Source organism: Cariama cristata, unplaced genomic scaffold (assembly GCF_000690535.1).
Source record: "Cariama cristata isolate BGI_N322 unplaced genomic scaffold, ASM69053v1 scaffold2796, whole genome shotgun sequence".
Taxonomy (NCBI): domain Eukaryota; kingdom Metazoa; phylum Chordata; class Aves; order Cariamiformes; family Cariamidae; genus Cariama; species Cariama cristata.
In genome coordinates, this window is record NW_009621351.1 from 68,935 (window position 1) to 85,842 (window position 16,908).

At 34.2% G+C, this 16,908-nt stretch overlaps 1 protein-coding gene across 1 annotated transcript in view; it reads left to right on the forward strand.

The window, feature by feature from the left end:
* Positions 1-16,908, forward strand: part of LOC104163040 (dystrophin) — a gene marked incomplete at its 5' end in the record, with an annotated part of 102,405 nt that overhangs the window by 66,267 nt on the left and 19,230 nt on the right. Inside the window, 6 exons of the mRNA XM_009701920.1 lie at positions 1,954-2,082; positions 3,662-3,832; positions 7,376-7,498; positions 8,995-9,132; positions 11,114-11,266; positions 12,195-12,377. Coding sequence (XP_009700222.1) covers positions 1,954-2,082; positions 3,662-3,832; positions 7,376-7,498; positions 8,995-9,132; positions 11,114-11,266; positions 12,195-12,377 — 897 coding nt within the window. The remainder of the gene's footprint in view (positions 1-1,953; positions 2,083-3,661; positions 3,833-7,375; positions 7,499-8,994; positions 9,133-11,113; positions 11,267-12,194; positions 12,378-16,908) is intronic.

The window sequence follows — 16,908 nt, forward strand, 5'->3', positions numbered from 1 at the left end:
GGGTGGTACCCAGGCATAGATGCTCAGGCTTATAGGAGTGCTTTTTGTGGTGCCACTCATTGAATACATAGGTACACAGACAATCAGACTGATGGTTGTTTAGTACATTGTGTATATTTTAAGAATCTACTTACAGAATGATGGCTCTGTGGAATCTTGTTTGTTAGCGCTTCCCGTTCCTGTCTGCCTCGGTAGTTCCTGGACTGGCTGGTTGGTTGATTTGTTTGTTTGTTTTTCCTAATGAATGAAATGCAGTTTCTCCCCAAGGACCTAGACTACTTGAATATGAATCAATTGAAAGAAAGAGTCAAATAAGTTGAGTAAGTCTTGGTATTGATACCAACAACTGCAGCTGCTTTTGGCTACATTAGCATTTCTGTTTGGTATAGCGTGGTTGGGAAGTAAGTCCCCGCTTGCACGTTGGTTTGGTCCGCGGGGTAGCTTTGGTGTGTGTGAACTAGATTCATTTCAGAGGCAACTAAATCAGAAGCTCTCCTCAGGGTGCACACCTGTTGTGCTCAAGGACTGTGATTTAGCCTTTCAGAATGGCATGATCCTCTTTTGGATAGTTTTCTAGTGCATGTTTTGGTGGGGATAATTACTTAAGGGGACCAGATTAAGCCTAGTTGAAAGTAAAATCGCCAATACATATTTAATACAGATTCAGGAACTTCAGCCCCAGCTGCTTCGAACTGCTGATAGTCACATAACTATGTTCTCCCTTAAAATTCATTCTGATGTGAAGAGATGGCAGCTTGAAACCTTAAACACAGAAGGGTCTTAACCATGGGGCTGCCAGAATTCTTTGGGAAATCTTGTATGTTGTTTCTGCTGCTGAGAGCATGGGAGTGCAGTTTCAGCCCAGAAAAACTGAAATGGTTCTCAAGGGTGTGTTAGCCTTTGTCGTGACTTTTCGGGGTCCGTGCGGCTACATTTTGAATGCTTCTGCGACGGATATACAGCATCACTACAGGGCTTCTTCAGCTGTATGCAGTACACAAGTGAAAGCATCTGATTGTGTCTATTCTATCTGGAAAACTGAAGCATTTCAGTCAGTATGATGTAGGTGCTCAGCTTCAATGTAGAACTGACTATAAGAAACATATAATGGAGTTTATAGACTGGTTTAGTTATGTATTCGTCTGCTTTTTCTCTCTGCTTTGGATTCTTTTGTTAATATTTACTAGAACCCATCATAAAAAGGTATATGAAAGGGAGCTGGTCTTTTCCTGATTTTAGAACTGTGTAAAATAAAGGGTACACACATGTGGGGGCCAAAAGGATGAGTAAAATCTTTGATCTCAGGTGTGTGGTACACATATGTATTGTGTGGATATGCATAGGCCTCGTTCTAGTGAGCTCACCAAAAAAGACAAAATGTTGTTAAATTAAGGAGAGAAAAAAAGATTGATCAGAATATCAACTACAATAGCTTTTTAAAAAGCAGACTCTCAAAGCAGAGAAAAAATTAGATGAAATGTAAATAAGAGTTTTAAATACAAAGCTCCCATTCTTGATTGTGGCTTTGCAGGTGCATCCTTGTTACCATTTGAGTTTCAGTCAACTTAGTGGCTTTCCAAAATGAGGTCTGTACCTGGTTGTTGGGAAACTCTTCTTTCCACCTCCAGTAGGTCTGGCTAGCAGCTTCCTCTTCCTCTCAGCAGCCTGGCTGAGCTGCAGACACCTGCGTCTTGCTGTGACTTTATCACCCTCCTGCCTGTCAGTCTGGAAGCCTCTCTCTTTCCTAGAGTGTCTCTTTAAAGAAACTTAACGTATAAAGTGAGAGCAAGCAAACAACAGATTCTGTCCTTCACAAAACAAGCAGTTACTGTGTAAAATAAACAAGTTTAATTTCATAAAGTGTGCATGTTTGCCACAGTTGGCGTAATTACAGCTGTTATTTCAGTTCTGATTACTTTTTTTGTATGCAGTATTTACCTTTTCCACATACAGGAATATCAAAAGCACATGGAGGCTTTTGATCAGAATGTAGCTAATGTCACAACTTGGATGTATCGTGCTGAAATACTGTTGGATGAATCTGATAAACAAAAACCCCAGCAAAAAGAGGAAATTCTTAAGGTAAAAAAATGCAATTTTCTGGAAAGCATTAATTGTATTCTAAAAAGGACTGTGTCGAAACTAGTGTATTTTGAAAGGTATCACAAATTGATTAACATTCTTTTTTCTGTGATAAAGCTACCTTCTGGCAGCTTGTAGATTACTTAATAAATTTGCACTGCATTACAAAAGTTAAATCCCTGCAGAAATAAAACCAGATATGTTATTATACATGTTGGGGACTTCCTCATGAAAAGAACAGCAGCTTATTAAACTCATATTTGCTGGAAAAAACTCCTTAAACACATCTAGTTGAACAAAATCTTTTTTTTCTGCGTTTTTTGTTTTTAATTGCTTTTCTGTTTTTCTGTGATACTTTTCTGATATCTATGGTATCTGCATTTGATATCTATGTCATATGATTGTTTTAACTCTATAAACACTGTTTGCATTGATGCCAGACCAACAACACGGAGAAGAATATTATATGGTGAACTAAGTGTATAATAATGTGTTAGTGTATTGATCAGAGGTTTTATTTGGCCCATTGCATCATTTGACCAACTGATGAAAAATTAACTTGCAAGATAGATGTGAATTTTAACGTACCTCATTTAAAATACCTTCTTTGTTAAGATTAAACAACTTCAAATTATTATCTATATGGATTTTTTTTCCTTCTGAAATCAGTGTGAAGTTTTACTTGGCATTGAACTCCATGGTCAGTACATACTATCTGAGGAACAGTTTGCAAATCAAAATCAGAATTGTATTGCTGACACTAACATAATGACACCACTTACAAGAGTAAGACTTTACAAATGCCGAGGGAGAGCATAAATCAATGCCTCATTGATCTCAGCAGGATTATGGAACAGACTTTTGTAGTTCAATGAACAATTTTGCCACCATCAGATACAAACTACAATTATCTCTGCCATCAATGCAGGTATATATATTTGTATTGCACAAAGGCATTTCATACAGACAGTGAAATGTAATTCTTAATGCCCAACTGTGTTTGTGATTCCTGAATGCCCAGCTGTCTTTTTGGCCTTTATCTGTACTGGGATCTACTGTTTAAGATTACTATTGCAGAGGAAGAAGGTATTTGGCATCATTTTTTTGTAATTTGTGATAGATCTGTAGAAAAAATTCCCACTAGTTTTCATCCGGCCATTTTTCCCTGCCTCAGCTACAGGCGTGAACAGAAAGCAACAACTATACATCCAGTTCCGTAATAGATGAATTAGCAGTGATTCCTAGCTTTAGGAACATAAAATAATTTAGGGTATCCTGAAATATGCTGAGGATTGCATTATTGCAGGTCAGAACCTGTCTAGAAATAATGTTCACCATTAATTTCCCCTAGGAGATATTAAAACAGACATGTAGATACATTCCTTCTATAAATTTGAGGGATATGAGTGGGAATGTTATCTAATGTAGTTTTACTGGATTTACACGCTCAGGCATAATTATCTGAATTTGCTTTGTGGTTTTGCTCCCTATTCCTTTGCACACTTTCTCTCTCTCTCTCTTTCTCTCTCTTTGCATTTATTACTAACTTCAAGCCCTGTCTCTTGCTCACGGACTGTAGCGCTTAAAGGCTGAGCTGAATGACATGCATCCAAAGGTGGACTCTGTGCGTGACCAGGCGGTAAACTTGATGACAAACCGTGGAGATCACTGCAGGAAAGTAATAGAGCCTAAACTGTCAGAGCTCAACCAGCGATTTGCAACTATATCACAAAGAATTAAGAGTGGAAAGGTAGGAGGACTTGCTTCCATATGGAGATGCATACAAAATGGTATTTATATAGGGTGCACAATTACAACTACATAGCGGGCTGCAGTTTCTCCAAAAACTAGGCTTTTAAAGGAAAAAAATGTAGATCCTAAGAATTTTTTTTTAAAGTGTGAAGGTTTGGGGTTTTTGGCATTAAGGTCTTTTTTCACTGTTTCACAATTAGAAGTATTCGCTGACTTTATATGAATGTAACAATGATTACTTCATTAACTTACAAAGACTGAATGACATCTGGGAATTAGTAAAATTCGTAATCTTCTCAAAGTGTGAGTAGCCTTTTTTAATATAGATTGGCTTTTGAGAGCTAATTTTTCATTAAATGCACTCAGTCTTTTCCTATGAGGCTGTGACTCACCAAGGTTTGAGATGGAGGTAGATACATATATACAGATTATATCAATTGTACTTCAGCTACTCATCTGTAAAACTAGTTTGACTACTGAATCTGAATTCAGTATGGATTAGGTAATTTTTAGCCAAGTTGTGACTTCTGAATTGGAATGAGGAAGGACATAAGCCACTTACTTTCTCCATTGTATTTGTTACCTTTATTGAGGAGAGAGCTATTCAGTAGATTAAAGTGGGCAGCCATGCAAGTTGGTATATAGGATAATGGGAATGCATGGATCCTGATCTTAACTATTTTTGCTGGCTCCTGGAATAGCACTGGAAGTGAATGCACAGAGGATCAGTAGCAGAGCAGGAAATAAGCTTTGCAAAAAGCATAAACAAAAAGACATGGTTTTCATGAGCTGTTTGGGGTTTGTGCGGGGCTCAATACCCTGTGTAACCAGCACATTCTTTCTGGATATTTGAGTTTATTTAGGTTTCATTTCTGGAACAGAAAAGAATATGTCCTATGAATAAAGGTCATCTTTTTTTTTCCTATTGGCCATCAGTAGTACTTCAGCCATTCCAATGTGCTTCTCACTTCTTACTCAAGTACAAGCTGTAGACAGAGAACATCTTGGCACAAAGCCCAAACAACTGTGTTGTCTGATGTTTTTATTCTGAACATCTGCTATTTGCAGTCTGGATTTCCTTCTCAGTTTCACCTTGCACTTCCATGATGCTGTAAGCATACAGGGCTGCCGCAGCCTTTGATAGGGTTGTGTGAAATTACTGCTCATCTTAGGGAAGAATGGGGCTGCCTGTAGATAGTTTATCGTGGGTTCACTGTTTGCATTGCATGTTGTGGGCTCACTCAAAGAAGGGGGAAAAGATGCTTACCAAGATGAAGTGTCTTCAGAACACAGCCTGCAAATGTCTTCCACCTGGCCACCTTCTCCCTCAGGTGTCGTCCCATTTATGATTGTATAGGCAAGATGAGCTGGAATGCAAGCAGCTCACTAAGCTATATACACTATGTACCTAGCAAGATGAGAGGAATTACTACAGCACATAATTTTAATGGTAAATTAGAATTTAGGGGACCTTTCCCAGGACCTTGGGGAATGGACAGCTTAGGGTATGAGTCCCAAAGGGTATCTATAGTAATAGGTACCGCATAAGATAGGCAGAAGCTTGTCGGAATTCTTGGCAGTTCTACTGACTTGCTATATGCATTTGGATAAAGGATTAAATTTCTGGGTGCCTCATTTTGTCCACCTGTATAATGTAGGTAACTGCACTTCCCTTAGTCATGATTTCAGCTTCACGGGCTGAAAAACTATTATTCTTATGGGGTGATGTTATGCTTCCTAAGTGTTTTGGGGTTTTTTCATACTGTGGTAAAATTATTGACTCGGTGAATAACCAATTAAAAAAAATCAATTCAAGAGGCTAGTAAACTCTCATAATCTATTCTCAATCAATTCTAACCTGTTTTCAAATTAGCTGTATTTTTTCCAATAACAGTTATTAGTACAACAGTGATTTAAATAAGAAATGACCTGTGAAGTCAGTAAATGATAGTACGTAATTGTTGTGTCCTGAATTAACAAAATTATCATAGTGTACTAAAATGAGATTTAACATTTTCAAGTGGTCTCTGAACCTCATTCAATTATTGGAATTTTATTTAGTATTTCTCCTTCCATTTTCCTTTTTGTTATTGTTTTTAGCTTTAGTCAGAGATTAGTAACATTATATTCCAGTTTTATTAGTTGATTTGTCTTTAGTGAGATTTAAGAACTTTTTAAGACATCCTTCAAAGCATTTGAGAAGGAATTACTGTGTAGTTTGCTATTATTTCTACCTCAGTTGAAGTGCTTGCTGAGTATTTCTGAGCTTCTTGTTGAGAATTTGAGCACTGTATTATTCTCTATAAATATTGTACATTATTATATTTCCATTAATGTTGGTGTGCAAAATCTTTGTCATTAAAACAATCAACCAGATACAATTAAGACATTTTTACCCTAATTCTCCCAGGTCATCTGTGGAACAGCTGAGAACAGATTACTGTTGATGTCCAGTCCTTGTTTAAACTGATTAACTTCGATTGTTACTTTATAATAAATACCAATTGTACTGGAAGGAGGAGTAAAAGAGAACTGATTAGAATATAATATGCTTATGTCTTTAGCAAGAAGATAGTTGTATGTCTAAGAGTTCCTAGAACATCATAAAACATTAATTACCTTTAAATGTAAATTTTATGGAAGAATCATCAAGAACTTGTTGCTTGTTCTTGCGTTTAAACCTTTGAAAGAAGCTTTTTCTGTTGATCCTTTGCAATGCGCTTAATAAATATATTGCATATTGCACATTAAACCATGCACACGCACTCGGGTATCAGGTAGATAAAAGGCAGTGTATTGTTGTTAATGTTTTAGAGTTTAAAACTGAACACTAAGTTAGAGCACCATAATTATGCTATGAATCATTTTGCAGGAATTGTGTCAATTTTGTTTGGTTGAGGGTTTTTTGAAACACAAGCTCTTTTAGTGAAGTTTTGTTGATTTTTTTTCTTTTTTTTTTTTTTTTGAGATGTTACAAAATATTGTTAGGGGAATATCTTACACAAAGATTATCTGTCTTTTGTTTTGTATAGTTCACCTGGCATTTTTGCTATTCTTTGTGAGAGAGCAATGACTTCAAAACACTGAAACAAATTGTCATGAAAGTTTTCTCAGTTGGTAGGAGTAGGTGGTTTTTCACCTGAATGGATTGCTTGTTGCTGTGTGAGTAATTTCTGACAAACCAGATTTAGCCAAGTAATGTCAACAGTTAATTTTTTAGACAAATCATTATGTTACACTGTTTATCTGAACCTGTTCTTACACACAAATGTGAGAATATCATATTTTTTAATAATTTTCACTCGCCATAGAATTCTTATGTTTTCTTATATGCAAATTCTACAGTATTGTTAAATACCTATTTTTACTTGTGTCTTTGTGTACTTTGAGTTGTATGGTGTTGTAGATATTTTTCCACATGATGGAAAGTCTACCATTGTTTTAACAACAAGTGGTAGAACAGAAGTCTGTTTTCATTTATGTTTCTAATAAAACTATTAAGGATGTGAATTAAATAATCCTTGTATTTCTCCCATTTTAGCCCTTCATTCCTTTGAAGGAATTGCAGCAATTTGACCTCGATATACAAAAAATGCTTGAACCACTGGAGGCTGAAATTCAGCAGGGGGTGAATCTGAAAGAGGAGGACTTCAATAAAGATATGGTAATTTGGTTGAAATGGAAGTCTGAGTGAAGTAGGCAGGGAGGTGAAAAAAAATGAGTGAAAATTATTAACTTCCATATTTGTGTTAGGATCTTTAGATATAACTTGGAAAAATTTCACTGTGCTAATATATTATAAAATCAGAAGTCGCAAGTTAGTATTAACTAAAAGTTTTAGCCATAAGTTAATTGTTAGTTTATAAGAAAAACATTTTTCAAGCCTTGTGAAAACACTAAGCAAAACAGGAGTATTATCTGTGGGTTCTATACTAGTACCAGCAATATTACAGAATAGGGAATTAATATTAAAATCTCTGTAGAGACCAAGAAAACTCAGAATGATGTATCTAAACGGGCAATATAGTGAAAGAAAACATTAACTAAAAACAAATGCTATGCAATGATCATTGAAAGAAATGCCACTTGCCAATTAGTTCTTAACCAACCTGATTATACCGTTTATTGTAAGTAGTTTTTGTGGCTGTGGTAGGCTTTATTACTCGTTCTTTGCAAGTAGTAAAGCCATTTATGCATGTTAGAGGGGGAAAAAAAAGGAAAAAAGAAAGAGAGGAGTAAAATACTGCTGTGCTTTGCTACTGTTGCCACTGTGGTGTGTTTTCTCCAGAGTGATTTTCAGAGGGATGCCATTTCTTGGCTGGACAATAACACAGATTTGTCTTTAGGACCCTCTTTTTGTGCGTCCTCAGCAAGATCAAATAAATCTCTCTTTAGAAGCAATATAAAGAGTCAATATTCTTTCCTTTTAAGGAATTCTTCAAAAGTAGCTGTTTTATATCAATGCTGAAAGGAATCTTTATAGAACTTTTTTCTCTTTTCCTTTTTTTTTTATGCGGGAAAAGTGCAATTTAAGGCAGTACATACTGCAGTGGTAAATTTTAAGTGAATCAAGCCTGATGGGGCAGTTTCCACTACTTGAGCATATTTTTTTTCCCTTCTTTACATAAAATGTTTAGTGTGGTTCAAGAAGTACACTTTCAAAAGCTGTGGCATAGATTCAACTTCTATGTAAAAAGTACTTAGTAGCATCGTTTTCCCTTCCAGAATAGCTGTTTTGCACTGTGATGATACCTGAAATGTTCAGGAATTACACGGCCTCCTAGCATGCTGCCAATTTCAGTGACTATTGACAGTGATTTAGAATAGTTTAGATAATATCTTTTCTTTTTGTTTTAAAGTAAAAGATATTTTACCTTTTTGCCTTTAATGTCTTCATCCTGTTATCCTGGATGCTGCATAAAATTTAATATCAAACATCTGTAGGTTTTCAAGTGCTGTTTTACTTGTACCCCTCAAGTGTCTACATGTATTGTAGAAAGCAAGTAAAAGTTACTTGGTCTTCAGTATGGAACTGCAAGCAGCTGTTAGATGATTACCTTAGCAGAAGAAGTGTAGATTTATATGTCTGTATCTCCTAGTACTTCAGTAATAATTAGATTAAAATGCCTGTTATACTTGCTGGGTTTTTTTTTAAATCAGAGTGAAGACGACGAGAGCACAGTGAAAGAATTGCTGCAAAGGGGCGACACACTTCAAAAGAGAATCACAGATGAGGGAAAACAGGAGGAAATAAAGATAAAACAACAGCTGTTGCGGACTAAACATAATGCTCTCAAGGTATAGGAGCTACAATTATAAGCACATGCTACTAAAACAATTTTTTTCTTCATTTCAGGGCATTGCTCTGTTAACTGAATCTTCATTACTATGTAGAGATGAGTAATTTAAAACTATTTGGCTATAAACGTATATTTTCTTATATAGTTCTCTTGATGCCTTGGAAAAGACATTTTAAATCTCCAGCTTAACAAGTACTGTTTTGTCCTTAGTGTTACAACCAGGTGATTGCCAGTTGGACAACAATGTTTCCTTTGATCATAATTCCTTTTTTAACACATATGCATGTTTTATGTTTCTCCAGCAGTAGTCGATACCTTAGTTAGAATCGGTGCTCAGAAACTTGTATTTTCACTTGTATAACATACCCCGGCAATGAATAAGTTGTTTTGTCCTTTAGGAAAAGATTTACATGCTGTGTTGTTTAGTGGGAAAAGTGGCTTCAGCCTCTTTCGAATAGGGTAGATGGTAGTTCCAATAGACCTAGCAGCTAAGAGGCTAAAACCACAGTCACATATCAAAATTCTGTGTTTCCACACTCCTGGAGGTACAACTGTATGATACCGTTCCTAGAAACACCCATGGTCAGACCAGTTTGGACAAGCTGATAGTTGTAATTGGGAGTGTTGTCTCTCCAGGGAAAAATAAAAATGAGGAAAGAAAGAATCTTAGAGTTGGAAAGTCACCTTGGTCACCTACCTGGTGCCGTAGGCTCTGCCTACTGTAGAAGAATGTTTCATCTTACTGGCAAACAGGATTTTTCTTTCTTTTGAAAATTTCGATTAAGTTGTTCTCGGGTTGGGGACCATGGGATAGTTACATTTTATTATTACTTATTTTTAAGCAGCATCTTTCCTTTCCTGTGAATTTCATTCTAAGTTTTACAGTTTTGCAGCTCTGTTTGAATTAAGTAAAAGAATATCTGGAATATACCATTGTTTTGTCCACATTTAAATGAAACTTGAAATCTATTGGGTGTGTCTTTGACTGTTCCAAGTTAAATGGAAGTAATTCATAATTTTTATGGAGCAGAAAGAAGAAAAGTGTTCTAGAATATGCTATTGACCAGATCCTTACTGGCTGTTCATATGGAAGAGAGTGATTGATTTTCCTTTGAGTGACTCAGTTAAAGTATTCAACCTTGTCAAATAAAATTCAAGAACAGTTGAGCCAAATTAATCTGAGTATTTTTTATATATCTATATATAGATATATAAAAAATATACCAGTAGTTTTTAAATTTCCTTCTTAAGAAGTTACATGAAAATATGAAAATATTTTCTGAATACTGTATGAGCGAAGTTAAGCAGTTAAAGCAAATGCAATTCAGTATATTTAATAGTACTTATATGAAATAATATTTTTTTACCTCCCTGTTAAAGAGAAATTTTAATACTTTTATAAAGCTGAGTCATAAACACAAGACATTTGTTATGTAAATGGCTAATCTAATTTAGAAAAAGGAAATCTGTCTTTGCATACGTTTCTGCATTGGAATTGTTTTCTTTTGAATAGCTACAGATGTTGCATGCAGGCTAGAATTTCACAGGAGACGATAAAACACAGGAAGCCCACTTATGACTAGGTACTAAGTGGGCTGTGTTTCCATCTGTCCAGTAAGTATTCTGAGCAGAAGTGTTTTATATAAAATATTGACATCTATGTAAGAGTCTTAACTTCTCTGAATATTGGTGACTCAGTGGTTTATTCAACATGTGAAAGACCCTGAATTAGGTAACCTCCTTTAAAAGAAAAAATAAGCTGTTAAACTGATGAAAATACGCTGTGTTCAATTACTTATATGCCATTAAACTGAAGAAAATATGATGTGTTGAGATACTTATATACTTTATTTAAATATCAAAGTTTAATTAAAAAAATAGTGGCCTTGTGCACTTTTTTCCCTTTAGTGTGCACACGTGCCAATTCATATTTTATAAGCCCTTAATTCATATTCTAATAATGTCTGCACTGTGAACAGGACTTGAGATCTCAAAGAAGAAAAAAGGCTTTAGAGATTTCTCATCAATGGTATCAATACAAGAGGCAGGCTGATGACCTAATGACATGGCTGGATGACATTGAGAAAAAGTTAGCCAGTCTACCAGACCACAAAGATGAGCAGAAGCTAAAGGTAATGTTGTTTTGGGATGGCAAGGGTAGATCTTTTTGAGTGATAGTATATCAATTTAACAGACAGCAAATGCAACAAATATTCCCATAGATATAGAATATTATCAGTTCGGTTCTTTATTTCTATTTATAGTAAAACAAACCTAATTATTTGTGTTCAAATTGGCATTTCTTTGTTGTACTATATCTTGTATTTGTTTGTTATACAGAATGTTATATAAATAATTTGAAACACAGTAAATAATTTTTTTTGTTGATAATATGTAAAGTGTGCACTGTATTAAGAAGCATCAAATGTTTTCTAGTAAAAATTGTAATTGATTTTATGTATCTTTGTTCCAGATGAACAAATGACTTACCGATATATGGATGACCTCTATCTCATGTTAGCACATTCATTTTCATCAGAACATACTCATATGTCACTGTCAAACTCTATAGAGTTCTTTACATACTGTCAAAGGTTTTCCTAGTTTATTTTGCATCGTCTTTCTTTGCTTCATTCTCTGTTGAGTTTCCCAGAGTAAAATAGGAGTTAAATAATTTATTAAAGAGTCAAATAATATACTTGTAAGCTGTCCGAAAACTATTTGTCCTGAATATGCTGACCCTTATTGAGAAAAGAATTTCTCCAATTGCCCATCACACTGTACTAGCAAGAATCTGAAAGTGCAAACTGTTGGCCTTTGCTAACTAGTTTTCAAGTGTGTACTAGCTGCTAGTATCTATACAGGCAGTCTCCAAGAAGGTTCTTCAATTTCAGTTATTTTTGTTTTGTTTAGATGTAAAATAAGACGTGAAATAGCTGTAAATTTTAATTGTAACAATAAAATAGAAATGGAATTTCTGACAGAAGTATTTTGCTAATTTTAAGTTGATTGATCTAGTTAGCTAACTGTCCTGGGCCCTGTATTGGTTTTGCTCACTAGGAGATTGGTGGAGAATTGGAGAAGAAGAAGGAAGATCTGAATGCGGTGCACAGGCAGGCTGAACGCTTGTCTAAGGATGGGGCTGCAAAAGCAGTGGAGCCAACCCTGATACAGCTCAGCAAGCGCTGGCGAGATTTTGAGAGCAAATTTGCTCAGTTTCGAAGACTCAACTATGCACAAATTGTGAGTTGTTACTGGCAAACCCATATGTTTGCAACTGCTACTACTAACAGCATCCTACTAACAATGAGAGCTTCAGGGTCAGTGTCAACTCTTCAGGTATTAATAAGAAAAACCCTATTGTCTGCAAGTGGAGGAATCTTTATATTCTAATACAATAGTTCTCTGCTTTGGTCCTAAAATTGCCCTTAAGTTAAATCAGCCAATTACAAAAAACTCAGCAATGAAAAATTCGTGTTTATTTCTGTTGCCTCATTATTTTTCCATAACATTTTCCAGTTTAAAAATGTCAGTTTGTCATGCATCTATTTTGTTCAGTGAACGTGTAAAACACAAAAATTGTCTTTTTCAAACTACCCATCCCATGCCAATTTTAATTGGTTTTTTTATTTGTCCATAACTTGTTATACCCACTTTAGGAAGAGATTAAAAAAATTCTTATGACACTATATATACATGGCCTCTTCCTCAAATGCTTAATTTCTTAAAGGAGTTTTTGCAAGAAAGTGTACTTTTAAACTTGACATGATGAAAACATAATTTCATGAACCAACTTCATGTCTTCTGATTTTGAGTTGTTTATTTGTATACAAAATATAATTATTCTTACTGGTTTATACATGCTACAATAACTGGATAAATAAAAGAGAAATAAACTGTCACTATTCCAGGTCTATGATGAAAATACATATTGGGCATTACCCATTTAGAAGGTTACCAGAGACTGCTTTTGCACTTACATGGCAGTTTTTTCTTGCCATTCCTACTACTCTGCTCATTGTCTTCTGAGCTTTTGATTTTATATGATGAAAGATAAGATTTGCTCTCAAGGAAGTTGTTGCATTATGTGCTCTTCTGTAATTTTAAAAGTGCTGGTTGTAAAGGGCTGTTTCAACAAAATATATTTTTTTATTATTTATTTATAAATGCACCTAGATTGCAGAGGGGACATACGGATGGGATAATGAAAAATTAAATACATGAAGTGTTATTTCTAATTGATACATGGTCGACTATGTTTTAGAAAAGAAAAAAAGTTCAAAAAATCAGCAATAATGTTTAACCTTTTGGTCAATACAGTCCTCTATTTAATGTACTGAGTGTATTGTGTATTTTTAACTTTTTTACTAATAAGTTACATAATGTGTCTATAGAAATAATAATTGGGATAGCTATGCAGTTAATGGAAACAATCAGAGAAACATTAACTTTGGTTTGTATGTTATTAACTCTTGTTCCATCTGATCACTCTTTTCAGATTACTATGGTTTATATTAAACTTGATGGATGTAATCAGTTGCAAATCATTTATATTGGCATGGAGCTAGAGCAGGCTTCACTTTGTCTTGTAAATGAGTCTCTTTTTTTCTTTATAATGAATATATTTGTTCCTTTGATAAGCAAGTAAGAAATAAGAATGTGCATGCAATTTATATAAAAACATTCTGCTGTCAATGTGCTTTTTATTTCACCCACCACCTACCATGACAGAGGATGAGTATATCCATTATAAAATTTTACTAGCAAATCAATAAAACTATATGTTAGCATATTTTTCTTTTAAAATACATAAGGGATTTACATCAGCACGTGTGTTTTTTAATTGGTCAAAGGAATAGAGTCATTGAGTTTTTAAAGCCGTATAACCATTACATGTATTTTATTTTAGAAGTTTCACAGAAGCTGCTGAAACTGGTGAGAGGCATTATATTTTCATGGCTCAAATCCGAGTGAAAAGTACAACTGCCTTGTTACTCTTTTGGCTTTGCTGAATCAGTGAAACAAAGTGAATTTCTCTTGAGTCCTTTTTTCCTTTTTTAATACAGTCTAAGTACCTACCTCACAGGGATGTTGTGAGGATTAATTAATTGTTTGTGCAAGACTTTAAAATACAAAAGAAAAATGAAAATTCAAACTATTCACTGGAACACATGCATATACCAGCAAAAATAACTTTCAAAGAGATTTTCTGTGTTAACCACAACTGAATAAAACCATATAATAAAAATACAAAAAATAATTTATTTTTAAAGTGAAAAAAATAGAAAACGGCTGCATTTTTTATTTATAATTTATGATGTATTCAATAACAGACTTATTTAACAATTGAAAGTTGTTATTACAAATCAATGAGGATTTAGTTGTACTGTATATCTTGCAATTCATTATGATTCATTGAATAAACATAGCAAGACTACATTGAAGAAGACTTTTAATTATGTGGCTTAATGACAGATTCGCATTTCTTACCTTTGTTAGAGCTAATATATTTCTGATATCAAAGTGTGAAATTAGAATGACCATGCTCCCCTGGATTTTACTTTTCCGCAGTATTTGTTGGGAAGACCTGTCAGAAGAATACAGGAACCATAACCGTATAAGAATTGATTCTCTCTAGCATGGTAGATTCTCATAAAATTCTGCTTGTCTCATAAATACATAGCAGTAAATATCCAGCAACTAATTGGCAAATATATGTGGGTGTATATTTATAAAAAGGAATTTTCTGTCACCGCTTTTGATAATAAGGTATGATGCAGTTGCATTACCTCAAACACTGCATGTTCTGTTTAATGCCAATTTTGAGACATTCCGTTTGGTATAGTGATCATCTCTTTATGTGAAAATTGTCAGAGTAATGTGTGACATCCTATAGGGAAAAAGGTGGGTTTGTTGCAATAACAGATTAAACATGGTACACAAATACATAAATGCAACTGCACAAAACCTAAAATGACACTGAGTGGGAAAATTTTTTGGAGTTCATGTTGTCTTAGAAGTTTCTTCTCCCACTCGGTGTCTTTATTCATATGTTGCAAAATAAACAGTGGGCAGAAAATTCAGTTTTTTCAGTCAGGCAGATTTCTGATTCCTGTGTTAAGAAAAGTTTAGCATTCTACTTCATTTCTGCTAAAAATTTCCATTTGAAATCAGTAGGTAGTAAGTTCAGTTGTGAAATCTGAATAACTTATTACAGTGGAATATTTTACCATCATGTTTAAAAATGATGGTTAACCACTAAATCCCATGGAAATTAATGGAAGTTTAAGATACTCTTCAAAAAACAAACCATTAAAGTTTAATCCTAGAGCAGTATGCAATTTTTTTCATAGTAAAATTACATGTTTGTTTTTTTAAAAATACATTTTAGTAAGAATTACAGCTTTAGAGAGGTCAAGGGACATTTATTTCTAGATTATCTCTGCAGAATCTAAAATCATTAAGCCTTGGCAGTCGCACAGTGTTTTCAGAAAAGTTCTCAATCCCCTTTGCTACCGTCTAAACCTAAATCTTGCAGTTACTATTTTTCTCTAACAATTTATGCCACTGTTGCAGAGAAAAAGTTAGATTCAGATAGTTTAATTCAAATCAGGATCAAAATCAGTTATTGATATATTGATTACATTTAATTAAATTATCTTTAGTTAATGCTTGTTTTATAGAAGGTGATGGGTTTTTTTTTCCCATGCTTTCATTTCAGCAGTCTATGAGCATTTTTATGTCATGGCTCAATTTAGGTTTTATTGAGCTGATTAAATTTACTCTCCATGTAGAGAGCACTGAAGGCCTTTTATCATGAGAAAACATTTTCTAGATGAACATAGGTGCAGAGCCTACACTATAAATTCTTGTTTCATGTGTCCTATTACCGTATTTTATCCAGCTATCTAACATTCTTTCTCGGCTGAACTATGCATGCTGTAAATAGTAAGCCAGAGTATTTTTAGGACAAGATTGTTCTTACAACCTATTAACAGCTGTCAAAATTATGTACCTATTGAGGTATATACAAGCAAAAAAATAAGCTTACTTGTCATTTCAGTAATTTCATTGGTGACACACACAAACATTTTATTGAAATTTATGGCCATTGTACTACTGAAATATTTGGGCCTGGATTTTGGCCATACTGGGAAAAATAAGAAAAATGATGAAATTATAAACATCAGGAGAGACTGTCTTTTTCATACTAATTAGACTATGTGTTGAACAAGAATGAATAAGGAAAATAGCTATATGAAACGTGTATTTATTTCTATAAGGTAAGTGATTTATTCTGAGCAATTCTGTTATCTGCAACATGGATAAAATACCAGTACTCTTAGTACTTACTATGAACTAAATATCATAAGCCTCATTTTTCCAAATAAAAGACATTATTCTTTTAAGATTTTGTAAAGCATTCAAAAGTTCAAAATACCCATCTCCTAACTGGATGATCACTTCAGGTGAGAGAGTATGTGATCAACTTCTGGAACCAGATTGAGGACCGATGAAGTTTACATCTGAAATTCAAGAGTTTAAGTTCAGTCTTTTAAGGGCATCTTGCAGTTTTCAGTTAATATTTCCCTGTGGAGCTCTATGTAGTTCATTTAATGAAATCTAAACTTTTTTTTTAACTGTTAAAATATGTTTATATATAAAGATATTTTCTAAAGTATAAATCAAACATTAATTGAAACAAATCTTTCACAGTTAGATAAACACAGGACTTGGTGCCCTAATTATGTCTGTCTCTAAATAGCCTGGATAC